This window comes from Typopeltis vanoorti, chromosome 9, assembly GCF_054136105.1.
Source record: "Typopeltis vanoorti isolate ZY-2024b chromosome 9, IOZ_Tvanoo_1.0, whole genome shotgun sequence".
Classification (NCBI taxonomy): Eukaryota; Metazoa; Arthropoda; class Arachnida; order Uropygi; family Thelyphonidae; genus Typopeltis; species Typopeltis vanoorti.
Window position 1 is genome coordinate 62,777,911 of NC_143557.1, and position 14,595 is coordinate 62,792,505.

Sequence of the window (14,595 nt, forward strand, 5' to 3'; positions counted from 1 at the left end):
GGGGGGACCATACTGCCCAAGACCGGCTAACTTGGCTATGGCTGAGGAAGATCCTTGAGCTCCTCATGTCTCTGACAGGAATCGAACCTAGGACACTCCTTCCCCAGGCATATGGTTGCGAAGCGCACAGCCACTAGGCTAACCGTGTGGACTAGTAGTGTATGGGAAGTGGTAAAGGAATGTTGGAAGGAAAAGATAGCTTAACTGCATACCAAGAATTAATAAACTAGGACTTAAATAGATGAGTTACAGAATTAGAAAGAGAAGCATGTGGAAGAGACTCATAGATGATTAGCAAGCCCCTGAGCAGTATAAAGTACGGATCAGGAAAGTGACTAGTATGGTAAGAAAGGCAAAATCTGAGTATGAGAGATTAGCTGAACAAGCCAAGAGTAATCTAAAAGAGTTCTTTCAATATGTATGTGGTAAGCAAAAGAAAGAAGGACCACAGTAGAATGGTTTGAAGAATGCAGACAATAGTGATAATATTATGGTAATAGATATGACAGAGATTAATGTGGAAGTAAGGATAGAGGAAGTCGAGATACATAGAACATTACAGACTCTGAATGTCAACATGACTGTAGATTTGAACAGGATATCAGCTCGTGGATTACAAGAACATGTTAGGGAATTGGTAGTCCCTATGAATAAATTGGTTGATCTCTGTCTCAGCTTAGGTAGAGTCCAAAGGGAATGGAAGGAAGTAAAAATAGTTCTATTTTTATAAAGGAGATTCCAAGACCAATGTAGCTAATCATAGACCAGTTAGCATTTCAGGGGTGGTGGTCAAAGCATTGGAGAAGTTGGTTAAAGACAAAATTCAGGAATGGGTGGATAGGAATGGAATATTGTACGGAGACAGCACGGCTTTGTAAAGGGTAGGTCGTGCTTCAGTAACTTACTCACTTTCTGCAATAGGGTGACAGCTGAGTTGCATAAAGGTAATGGCTATACAATCATACTGTTAGATGTTGCAAAGCCATTTGATAGCATGCCGCATAGAATCCTGATACGTAAGTTAAAGTAATTATACATGCCAAGAAATTATATTCTTGGTTTCACCCTTTATCTAAGTGTAAGCAAACAAGGTTTGTGCGTGAAGTAACTTTACATCTGGGCTACTTGTATATAGAGGCTAATTACTTCACATAAATTGCCTTGATATCAGTGGCGGCCAGTGAAAATTTTAAGTGGGGGTGCTGCATATGCAAAATAAGAAAAAATAATTCATTTTTTCCTAATTAGTAACCAATTTATTAATAAGTAAATTTACATATTACAAAAACTGCTTTATTAAAAATATTTCACCCTCACTATGAACACAGACCAATAATAAAAGTTTCGTACACAGAAATAATGTGCACAAGCATACAATATATCTGTAGTGACACTGCTCGTTGAGCAGTGGCAGTTTCGACATTCCGACACTATGTTAGATCACAATGCATTTGTTTTGTGTAACGATAATTGAGAAAATATAATTCTTTTCATAATATTCAAGTGGCACGTCATAATTCAGCCTTGTATTTATATTTATATTTATAATAAATAAATAAATAATTATGTTATTTTAACAGCATAAAATAAGATTTACCAAAAATATTTAACCCATCCAGACCAATAATAAAAGTTTCATATCTCACAGAAATAATGCGCGCAAGCATACAATTTATCTGTAGCGACACTGCTCAATGAGCAGTGTCAGATTCACTTGATTGCCATAAATGTTGGTTAGTTCTTGACATGATGTTTAGGGCCTCCCCTTGATGAGTCTAAGGATTTATTTTGGAGTGAAAAGATTACCATATTGATCGGACTGTACTCCAGGAACTTGATGAACTCAGGGATTTGAGGATATTGGTGGATAGGGAGTTAAAATTCAGAGGGCATATTGCAAAAGTGGCTAAAACAGTTCACAGGATTACCTGGTTATTGAAGAACACCCTGACATGCAGAGATAAGGATATTATTCCACTTTATGCTGCATCTGGATTATTGCACACTGATCGGGTCACCTGGATTTCTTGGAGATGTGGAGCAGAGCTAAGATGGTGGCAGGACTGTGTGATATCCCATATAAGGAGAGAGAGTGAAGCTTTGTGGGTTACAGAAGCTGGTTGATCAGTGGATAAAGGGAGAGAGTTATGATAGAGACCTATAAGTTGCTTTGGTGGGATTAAAAAATGGACAAAATATTTCAGTACATGAATATTGTGAGGAAAACTAAAGGTCATCCATGGAAATTAAATAAGAGTATGGTTAGAAAGAGAATAAGGACTAGATTTTCTGCTTGGTGAATGAGTGAAACAGACTGCCAGTCAATTGTGTGTGTGCCTTGTTGGTGAAAGATTTCAAGGCAAAATATGACAAATATTGTACAGGTATTAATAAATAAAAAAAAAATCAGCTAACGCCTTTTTATTCCCGTATACGGGGAGTAGGCGAGGCCATTTAGCCCTATCTAACTTTTGGAGACTGAGTGGGCAGTTCAATCTCCACTGGTACCCAATCAGAGACAGATGGCCCAAAGCTATCACTAATTAAGCGGTACGCAGTGAAGAGAGACGGCTCAAATGTGCCGCCATCTCGTGGTCCCTAACCCTAACACAATATATTTAATGTCTGAAATAATGTGGGTTCTACGGTCGATTTTCTTGAGTTTACAGGACGAAAAACCTGAGTTTCCGGGAGGAAAAACCTGCTTGCCCGTGCCAGAGATCGACTAACTCGGGAACCGGTCGAAAAAAGGCTTAGAAAAATTTCCTCTAGTCGCCGACTAGACTCGAAACCAAGACTTCCTTCGTGCGGCCAAGCGCCGTGGTTGGCAAACGCCACATCCACTGAGCTACACAGGCTCTATAGGTATTAATAATTGTTGATTAATGTTTTTTTTTTAAGTGGACCTCCCATGATGAATCTACAGACTCCATGGAGGTGCATGTATAATAATAATTCTGGTTATAATAATTATAACCTGAATTTAATTTTCTAGTTAATTATATCAAGTTATCCACTTGTGAATGACAATGCAGTGTTCTTCAAATGTTCATTAAGTCAATGCATTTTTATATATATATATATATATATTATATTAAAATTACTCAAATGTGTTTCTTTAGTTAATTATTTTGATTTATAGTTTAGTACTGAAATTAATTTACTGATATTCTTTCAGACATTATTACATTTCATTCCTGCTCTGGTATTCACATAGGACCTGCAAATTACATAACACAAAACTTTAAAGGAGATGTTTCCAAAAACTCTGAACAATATAAAGGGAAAGTAAAATGCCAAAATACAAATGAGGACATTGCTGTTTCTGATGATATTTTAAGTAAGTAATGAAAATGCTTTCTGTATGTGTTTAAACTTTTATTTTTCTATATAAATTCTTTGTTAAGATCTTGGAGAAATTAGTAAGGGACCATATACAGCGTTGAGCAGATGAGAGTAATGTTATCTGTGAGAGTCAACATGGATTTGTTAAGGGAAGATCTTGCTTTAGTATAGTATATGCTTGCCTTTTATAATTAATTACCGTGTGATGGTACAGCCGTGAGTTCCCTTTATGGGAATGTACGGCACCATCTCAGTCCCCCCAAATTTTATCCGGGCTCCGGAACTGGCATAGCTGACGAATCAGGCCTATGGCTGGGTCAGTATTCCTGACTGTAATCCATGTGTGTGTCCACGGGCCGGCTTGCCTGCTTGCGGGATGAAAAAACCCCAGATAAACTGCGGAAACCCTGCTGTCCACGCCCAAGACCGGCTAACTTGGCTATGGCTTAGGAAGATCCTTAAGCGCCTCACATCGTCGATGGGAATCAAACCTAGGATACTCCTTGCCCAGGCATATGGTTGCAAAGCGCAAAGCCACTAGGCTAACTACACGGACACTGCCTTTTATAATAACGTGACAAGAGCAGTTGATGAGGGAAAGGCATATTCTGCCATTTTTTTGGATTTTGCAAAGGCATTTGACAGGGTGCCACAGGATAAGCTGATATTTAAGTTGCAGCACATGGGTTTAGATGTCAGGTTAGTTAAGTGGATTCAGGATTGGCTATCTGATAGGTATCAGAGAGTTGTATATGGTGGGCAATATCAAGCAGGCAGAAAGTAACAAGTGTGGTTCCGCAGGGCTCAGTACTGGGACCTGTATTGTTTAACCTTTATATCAATGCCATTGTCAGTGGATTGCAAGGGGATATTCAGTTTGCAGATAATGTGAAGCTGGGAAAGGTTATTAGTAATAGTGCAGATGTGGCAACCCTTCAAGAGAATTTGAGTAAACTGGACAGATGGGCAAATGAAATGAATTTTTTTTTTTGGGGGGGGGGGTCAGTTTCATCATCATCAAATTCCTGATATACATCCTTTATATAAGGGGTGTACAGGATATGATAGTACTACATGAAAAAATTACATCATTACTAACTTCCTATCTACAATTTTCCTCCAAATCAGTCTGTTACCTGTCAAGACTCCAATATTATCAGATCTTATATTTGTCTTCTAAGGCACTTTGTACTGTATCAATCCACCTATATCTTGGTCTTCCTCTGGGTCTTTTTCCTGCCAACCTGGCAGAGAACACTTGTTTTACTAATCTTTCCTCTCCCATTCTGTTTAAGTGACCATACCACCTGAAATTAGCTCTGCTAATGCATTCCTGGATGCTGATAATGTTGATTTCTTTCCTAGTATCCTCATTTTTAATATGATATTGCCATTGATGCCATCTGTTCATGCCCCTAATCTTTCTCAGGACTCTCATATCTGCGGTCTCTAGTCTTTGGTCATGACCCAGCTCTCAGATCCATATCCATAAGTTAAAATTGGTTTGAACACTGTCTTGTATACAGCTAATTTAGTGTTTTTTAGGGTGTCAGCTTAATGCAGCGAAATGTAAAGTCTTGAAGTTTGGGATATATCGATGGGATTCTGCATACTCTGTTGGAGGAAGTAGGGGAGACAAGGGATCTGGGGGGGTGATGATTGATAGAAACCTGAAATTCAGGGAACATATTATAAAGATGGTAAAGATAACCCAGAGGATTGCCGCAATACTGAGAAGGACGCTGACCTGCATAGATAAAAGGGTTGTCATTCCATCGTATAAAGCCCTGATCGGACCACACTTGGACTATCGTTTTCAAATTTTTCCACAGGAGTTGAAGGGGATAAATTAACTCTGGAAAGGGTACAGAGGCAGATAACAAAGATGGTTTCAGGCCTGTATAGGGTTAGTTATGAGGGAATGTGGACTGCAGTTTGGTAGATAGAAGTGAGGTGACATGATTGAGGCTTTTAAACTGTGGAGAGGTAGTTACAGGGTTGACACTGGGGAGTTCTTTCGCCTGGTGGTACAGAGGAAGGAGCGAGGACCAGGGGGCCAACCCTGGAAGTTGCAAAAGGAAGCTGTGAGCAAGAGGGTGAGGAGTTGTTTCTTTGCATGGAGGGTGGTTGAACCATGGAATGCATTGCCTGATAGTGGTGAGAGCACAAACGGCCAATGAGTAGTATGACAGACTGTGTTTTCTAGAAAAGACCTCCTACGGTGAGTCTTTTGACTGCATGGAAGCCTGAATAATAATAAATTCTCTATAAGTCAAGGTATTGCAAGCTTTTCAAAATCTTAATGTAAATACTGAAGTGGGATTAAATGGAACACCAACTTGTCTCGTGTGTGTGTTAAGGAAATATATATGAAACAAATGATCTTTGATCTAGTTGTTCATTTTGACATTACCTCTCCATTCCGAAAGTAGCAGATTATAGAACTAGTATATTCCTCCATTCCAATTAAATGCTCTTTACCTCTATTTTAATACACTGCTTCCTCTTTTGACAATATCTATATATTTAGTTTAGTAGTATTCCTTCATTTCAAAAGCACAAATTATAAGCTAGTTCGTATATTTAGAATGGTCTTTAAACTTTATTATGATAACTCTTCTCTCCTTCCTCATTCTTTCTTTTCATTAATTTTTAATGAAAATAAATATTTTATTTATTTACATTTAGCAAATTATTACATTTTGTTGTGAAGATATGATAAAGATAAATTTTAAGGTGCAGTAACATTTGTTCATACTCGCATCCTATGAAACACATTTCACTTACTAACCACTCTTGCCATAAAACATCTGATCATTTCAGTGCCAACTTGCTCATAATTATAAGTTCCTTGAATCTCCTCTTGTTCTATACTGTCAACTTACTCTGTGTAAAATGTTTTCTTTCATTAATTTAGTACAAATCCTTCTCCAGCATATGTCTCATATAGAAATAAAAACATTAAATTCGACTGTACAAGGCCTTGAGGAAGCTGAATATGGATTACTGCTTGCAGATTTGGTGAAAGGGATAAAGAGGTTTTGAAGAGTTTTTAAAGGATGGAATTTTGCAAAGGTCCAGAGAGGAATGATTAAAGTGTGCACATTTCTTTTAATCTTTTAATATAAAGACAGATTCAGGGCACACTTTTCAATGTTATTCCATTTTCATTAGCATCTAGGTAAGTGTTAAGTTCAGTTTTTAAGAATTTTAATTCTAACACGATGATCACATTTGTTGCAATTGACAACTATAATCAGTAAATTAGAGAATGATGATGGTATTCATCAAGAGTGTCAAGGATCTTTCTCGAAGGTTCAATTCTTTTTTTTTTTGTGTTACAAATGTTAGTATAGTGTGTTCAATCGCTTTTTGTTTCTCCTTTTCTCTAGATTCAAAAAAAGAACTAGATAGAAATATAAAGGAATTTGTAGGAAAAAGCATAGGAGATAAATGGAAAAACATGGCTCGCCATTTGCCACCAGGTTAGTAAAAAAATAATGGGAAAAATCACATTTACATGCGAATTATCTATTTGCCACCCCTATTTTAAATGTTAGTTTAGCATTGAAATATAAACTATTACATTTAAAATAGGGATGGCAAATAGATAATTCGCATGTAAAATATCTTCTCCATCTATATCTATAAGGGTAGGCTGAAACATAATGCCTGTTGCCTTATAAAATCTGAAATAAATCTTGCATTCTCAATTCTTTTATTACAAAATTTTTGAGCTATTTTTTCTATAAACCATTATTAACCCTTTCTGACCTGAATATTTTTTCCCAAGTGAAAAAAATTTTTCTTTCTATTTATTTTGTCTCTAAAAAAAGCAAGAGTATCAAGTATTTTGATGAAAAATACATTTCAGGATAGGAATTCTGACCGACTGATTCCATATGGAATCATTATATTCTGGTAGCAAATATTCAACTTCTGAGCTTATACTGTATAATCCAATATATGCATATTATTCTACTAAGTCATATTGGTAAGATATATACGTATAATACATACCTGTTATTATATTAAAGAAATGGAACTATGATGTACGATACCAATTGGAATCATTCGCCATATATAATATGGGCTACGAAAGCTTTCTGCCCTAGTGATTCCAATTGGAATCACTAGGGCAGAAAGGGTTAATATTTTGGTTTAGGTTTTTTTAACAATGGCCATCTCAAATGATCTACTTGCAGCAAAAGATATTCATTTCCTATTCCGGTCAGAAGAAAAGCCCTGAAAATTCATCGAAAACTCCTTAATATGCATGATGCAGAACATGCGAGTTATGTCAGAAGATAGATTAGTAAAATATTAAAAAGAAACAGACAAATACACATTAAAAAAGATCTACTAGATGAGGTAGATATCATCTCACATAACAAATGATGAACATCAGTGAAAAGTGGATGAGATTCAAACTACCCAAGAACTTTCTTGAAGGCTGAAATCTAAGGTTACCAGAAAATTTGTTTAGGTACTACAGCCTTCCTAATTTCTGAAAGGCATAATTAAATATAGTCATTTGAGTCCATCACTTCCTCACAATGAGTCAGAATCCAAATGCAACAATGGAAGCATAATCTCCCCCCCTTCACACACACACACACAGATTCTGAGTCAGTACAAAATTTATGATCCCATTTTTTATAGTGATAAAGATATTTTGAGTTTAAAAAAAAAACTGGGTGAGACCTGGTAAAAACTGGTATCACCAAGGATAAGTGTCGTGGGACCTTGGGAAAAAAAAAAAAAAAAGCCCTACTAAAAAATAAAATGAACGATATGTAAGCTAATGTCTGATGATGATCGTCAGACGATAACTTACCTAAGATAATACTATTGTTGCTTTGCATACACAGCTCAGCAGGCTGTCCATGAAATTTTCTTTGTTTCTATAATCTTTGTTCCAGTGGAACCTCTCAACAAAATTCAACCACATACGCAATACCTTCCTTTTCAATGGCCAGTGCTTACAGAATTAAATACAATTATACAATTAAAAAAAAAATAAAATAAAAAATAAATAATACCATTTCTACAGAGCTTTTAAGCCCCATTGGAAACTTGCTACCCTTATCCACTCTACCAAAGATCAGCTACCTCCTCACTAAAGACTCATTGTGGGAGCACATTATACCACACAACCAAGTGTCTACATTAGTAAATCCACTACCTACATTACCCCCCCCCAATAGTATATTTGTCTTTTAATCATGTTTTCTCTAGTAGCTAACTCACCTTCCATTAAAAAGTCTGCATAAAGATTCCAAGATTCTTGTGATGCCAAGAATTAATCTCAAATTTTTCAAAAATATGGAGGCACTTAGTGCAAAAGCTTGTAAACCATTTTATTTCTATTTAATGAATTTAGCCATAATGGCAAAATTCATTAAAACAGAAGGTAAAGTTCTCTCATTCTGATATAATCTAATGTCATTGAATGCATGTTTTATCAAGCTGGAAAGCAAAAAAAATAGTGATATAGATCAAGAAGTATTGGTCATTATCCTCATGCTACATCTTTCCACTCTAGCCATAAAATTAGTATTAACACAGCTTGCTTAACACCTGAGCAGTCCAAGCTGTTAAGCAAGTTATGTACTATATAAGTACATGAATAGCTGATAGCTGTAAAGTGAGCACTTTTCAATATGTAATTTTAATTATATTAAAATTACCCCTATAAATTCAACAGAATTCATAACAATGCATTACTAAGGTCTTCTTCTTCTATATGTTAACAGGAGTTATGTATTTGAATATTATGTTTATTAATAGTGTCAATTTTTTTACATGAATTAGAATGATTTATCTTGAATACATACAAAACCTACTGTATGCTTTTTCCCCCTCTCCTTTTCTTAGATAATGGTGAAGTTGCCTTTTCTGAAGCTGAACTTGAAAACCATGAGCAAGACTACCAACACGGTCATTTGGAGGAACTAACTTATCAGCTTCTTACTCGATGGGAACAAAAACATCCAAAAAACGCTAATGTTGGAAATTTAGCTAAGACTCTGTGTCATATTCAATTTGCACATATAGCAGCAAACCTCAATTCATGTAAAATACAAAATATTAGTCTTGATGAATAGTGTTGTTTAAACTTACTAAAAGAGGTATAATATTGGTAGTACAGTCTCATAAGCTTAATTTTGTCATAGAACAAAGCATCTATACCTATTTGACTTGAAATAAATTTAACATGAGATTTATGCTACTGCATACTCAAGCAAAGTGGATTAACTGGGGTAAAAGGAAGTGAGTTCATCATCAAATTCCTGATATATACCCTCAAGGGGTGTACAGGATATGATAATACTACATGAAAGATTACATCATTACTAACTTCCTATCTACAATTTTCCTCCAAATCAGTCTGTTACCTGTCAAGACTCCAACATTATCAGATCTTATATTTCTATCTTTTAAGGCACTTTTTTACTGTATCAATCCACCTATATCTTGGTCTTTTTCCTGCCAATCTCACCGAGAACATTTGTTTTGCTAATCTTTCCTCTCCCATTCTGGGAAAGAAGCGAGTTTTTTCATATGGGAAATAAGAAAGGATTGTGTTTTGGTAGCATCAAATTCAAGGTTATCCTCTCCCCAATGAAGAATAGCAAGGAGGTATGGATTGAAGGCATCATGACTTGAAATAAATCTAGCATGAGATGCAAGAGTTTAGAAGAAAATCAGTTTTCATTCAAATGATGGCCAAAGCAACTAAGTCTGTGAGTGCATTGCCCGTTAAATTACCCACTTAATACAAATGAGATATGTTAGTTATGTTCTGCAACATGTTTTAGTGGGGGAAAAAAGTCCTGCCATTGTATAAGATAAGCTAAACTCATTCAGATGAAATTCCCTTTTGCAAGTTGTGTCCTTGATAGGATTTAAACAGTCTTTCCAGAAAAAGAGCAAACATTAAACAACTGGCAGGGGAGGAAGGAGGGGAAAAAAAAGCATATTGGCAGAATCGTATGTATGCTTATCATTGGACATGGGTCAAATGCTTGTTTCACCATTTCTTTACTATTTCTCTGTCCATTGCCAGGTTACTTAAATTTTGCAAACTCTTTCCACACCAATTCGTTTTCTATCCACTCTCACCTTGGCCGTCCTCTTCTGTTTATACAGTCCATTGTACCCAAACACCAAGGTTTTGATCTTTCTACTGTTACCCATTCTACAAATATGTTCTAAAAATTTTCATTTCCTTTGAATTATTTTCTGCATTAGATTTTCTTTGCATAACAGTTCATTTGTTACCTTTTGCACCCATCTAATTCAGAGAATCTTTCTATAACATAACATGCACTTTCAAAAGCCAATGTTAGTCTTCGCCTTTGACACCCATATTATTTACTTTTCCATATCTTGCAGTGCCTATAGGTTTACCTTAGCTTTTATTAATCAAGATTTATCTTCTTTTTAAACTCTAAATTGCACGTCATGTTGCTTCCTACATATGTGAAATTCCTAACCTCTTCCAGCTTTTCTCTTGCCCTTTATTTGCTTTTCATCCTTTTTTCTCCGAATATCATTGTTTTATCGATATTCATTATCTGCCCATATCACGTTCCTTATTCACTAAACTTCAGCGTTGTTTTTACTTTTCATCTTCAATAATGACTATACCATCTGCAAATCGTTTATTTACCTTGAATCGAAATTCGCTTTATGTTTTCCTTTGACATCCATTGTTCTTCCCAAAAGTATGATAAAGATACTTGAGGATATCGAGTCTCCATGTCTCATAGATCTTGTCTGAAACCATTTTCCAGTTTCTCACAGCAGCCTCTGCATGCAGTGTACAGCACATTCCACTTTTTGATCTATACTATCAAATACTTTTGGAAAGTCAAAGCATGAGTGTACAAACGTTTCAATTTTTCTGTAGCTTTTGCAACAATATTAACATGAATATTTGGTGCACGGTACTTCTGTCTCTTCTCAATCCTGCTTGTTCACATTCCAGATTTTCTTCCATTACTTCTCTTATTCATTCCGTTAATATAAGTACTTCTCCCATGTGATTCATTCATTAGAACTATTCTGTAATTTTTCCAGAATATATATATATATATATATATATATATATACATACACACACACACAGTCAGGTCTCTTTTTATGCGTCATATGTTCCACAGAAAACCGCATATCTCAATCCTGCTTGTTCACATTCCAGATTTTCTTCCATTACTTCTCTTATTCGTTCCGTTAATATAAGTACTTTTCCCATATGATTCATTCATTAGAACTATTCTGTAATTTTTCCAGAATATATATATATATATATATATACACACACACACACACACAGTCAGGTCTCTTTTTATGCGTCATATGTTCCACAGAAAACCACATATAAAATAAAAATCTCACAAAAAACCTAACTTACATTGAAAAATTAGGGATACGTTCCATAATTTTCTAAAACTGCATAAAATGTTAATGATTCAATGCAATGAATTAAAATAAACCTAAAATCACATAAAAAAGTTCATAAAAATTCAGGAAACTAAGAATGTAAGCAGTCCAAAATAGAAAATTTCTGAATGTCAGCTACTGTTAATGATTCATTTTCCAGTTTATAAAATATAAATTGAAAAGTGTGCTAATGTAATATTTTTTAAAAGTAGCAATTATGCCTTGATCTGATGGCTGAATAAATGCTTGTATTGGGTGGAAAAAACACTACCTGCACATTTGGATGCTCTAAATACAGGTGACCTGGTGCATTGTCAACAATTAATAAAACTTTAAAATCTAGAGCTTTTTGAAAGTTTGTTTTAAAGCTTTATTCATTTAATTTTATTGAAAAGTAACAATTTTTTTTTACATTTTTTCATCAGAATTATCGTCGCTATTAGACAATATCCAGCAACATTTGCGAAATCACTTTCATCACCAGAAGAGATAGTCAGCACATCAGATCTGTATGGTAAAGGCAATGGTTCTTCACAAACAGAATTAGCTTCACCCTCGTTCTGTGCTGATTTTTTTTTCTTCTTCTGACAATGTAATCAGTAATTAAACTTTGCAATGATGATTTTATTAATTTTTATACAGCTCGCGATATCCAAACATAGTTCTTCAGCTCACATTGGAAGTTAAAGGCTCGTTCAGAATTTGTGTCATTAATAAGAAAATGATTTTCCAATTTATTGCACAGTTCAAGACCTCAAATTATATTTGCAGGTTTTTCTTCCGCCTCACTATCGTTTTCTGGATCTTTGACGATATCCAATAATATCGTCGTCACTTAAGGCATTATCCACAAGCAATTTGTCTGCATCATTCTGGCTAAATGTATCAAAACCTTCTCCACCAATTTCATGTGCCACAGTAATGATTTCAGCTGATAATGTAGATATTTGAATGGTTGCAACACATCCAAGCCAAGCTGCTTTCCAGCAGGTATTTAAAGTTTGTGGACTTATTTCAACGATTGCAGATGCAAACTTCTGGTACAAAGCAATTATTGAACCATTCAGTAAATACAGCACTTTGTATTAGCCATCTAATGTAACGGCAACTGTTTTAAATCTTTGCCTTTTAGAGAGCATGGTCTTAGAGATCGATTTACTAGGAGGGGTTTCAATCTTCGATCCCCTGATGCACTGCTATAAAGTAACAACATTACTCAATCTTTGCTTGCTTTAAACTCGCTTGCTTTTTTCTCAGACTTTGCGATGCAAGTTCGACTAGGCATTTTCTTCCTGTTTCATCAGCATTAACACTTGATCGGGACAATATCCACCATCTTCAATAATTTTGGCTAACTTCTCTTGAAAATTTTTGGCTGCTTCTTCATCTGCTGCTGCAACCTCGCCTGTAATCTTTACGTTATGAAGTGCATTCCTTTTTAAAAACCCAGTTGGCCATCCTTTGCTAGCCAAAAATTCCTTATCAGCCTGGGAAGCGGAAGTAGATGGCTCCAATTGCTTCATCTGTTCATAAAACCGTAGAGCTTTTTGTTTAATTAAATAACTACTTATATAGGAAGAGTTAATTCTTCAATCCAAATTATGAACGCTCGTTCCGTTTTTTCTAATAAAGCATCTTTTGAGTATGATGATAATTTAGCGCTTAGTTTTGTGCCAGAAATGACAAATTTTCTTATTAAGACTTCATTCTTTTTAATTGCTCCTATAGCAGATTCGCCTAAATTAAAATGTTTACCAATCGCATAGATCCCTCTTCTTTTGCTAAGCGATCTAAAATTGCAATTTTCATTTCCAAAGAAATTGCTTTTCTTTGGTGCTTTTTTTTTTCTTCATCGGGCTAAATTTTTTAACTCTTTGAAATAATAATTAGACTTACGATAATGAAGACAAACACTTACATGCAAAATTAAACTTTATGGATACTCACTACTTACACGTTATGCCAGCATGTGCTGTTCGTTATGTACAACAGTACATAAGTTTTGAAGTTATGCACCGCATAAAAAGAGACCCGAGTGTGTGTGTACATACACAGACACCAATTCAGATATGTGTAATATATTATATTAGAAAAGACCCAGACACTAGTATTCCAGAACATGTAAGCAAAGCTTCAACTTAGCAATAAAAGATTAATAGTACTGGTGCGTGAACAAAAATGGTAGGAAAAAGCTGTTAGTCCAAGATATAAATGGGCTGATCTTTGTTTCAATTTAGGAGACAGAAATATCAGTGACCACACTGAGCAGCTATATGAAAATTATTGATAGGAAACTTAAATAATGAAACCTAAATTGTGGCGGACAGTCATAGTATTCTGCAAAATGTAATGACAAAAAACTTCAATGGATGCAATTTGAATGCTTGGCCACATCAAATTCCATATGGAGTGGAGCTCTTATGTGCCAATTTATCAATGAAAATAAAATGAAGTAAGAATTATATAATTTCTGTGCTATATAATCAAAGATTTATACATGTATAATGAAGAAAACTTATTAAAGACCAATTCAGTGAAAACACTCATTGTAAATATTTTTTCAGACTAATAATCATGCACATAAAAAGTAAGATAGGAAAGTTTTCCAAAAACACAAACCAGTAGTGTAAATGGAAACACTATATTGATTGATAGCTTATATTAAATTTGCTGTGCAAGTTATGAAAGATGAGGGTTGCCAGATATGTTCACCTTGTGTACATCCTGAATCATCCAACCAGAGCAGAATTATTGCAGTATATACACATATATCATTTTAGCACATTTTGCTCCTTTGTGTGT

The 14,595-nt window shown here is 35.1% G+C and overlaps 1 protein-coding gene across 3 annotated transcripts in view; it reads left to right on the plus strand.

Annotated features, from left to right (window-relative positions):
* Window positions 1-14,339, plus strand: part of imd (death domain-containing immune deficiency protein) — a 33,299-nt gene extending 18,960 nt beyond the window's left edge. The window contains exons 3-5 of one of the 3 annotated variants that reach the window (XM_090397334.1): window positions 3,179-3,340; window positions 6,738-6,830; window positions 9,223-14,339. In XM_090397334.1, the coding sequence (XP_090253460.1) occupies window positions 3,179-3,340; window positions 6,738-6,830; window positions 9,223-9,452 (485 nt within the window). In that variant the 3' untranslated portion in view covers window positions 9,453-14,339. The remainder of the gene's footprint in view (window positions 1-3,178; window positions 3,341-6,737; window positions 6,831-9,222) is intronic. The other 2 variants (XM_090397335.1, XM_090397336.1) reach the window with 2 other exon arrangements.
* Window positions 14,340-14,595: the final 256 nt, after the last annotated feature.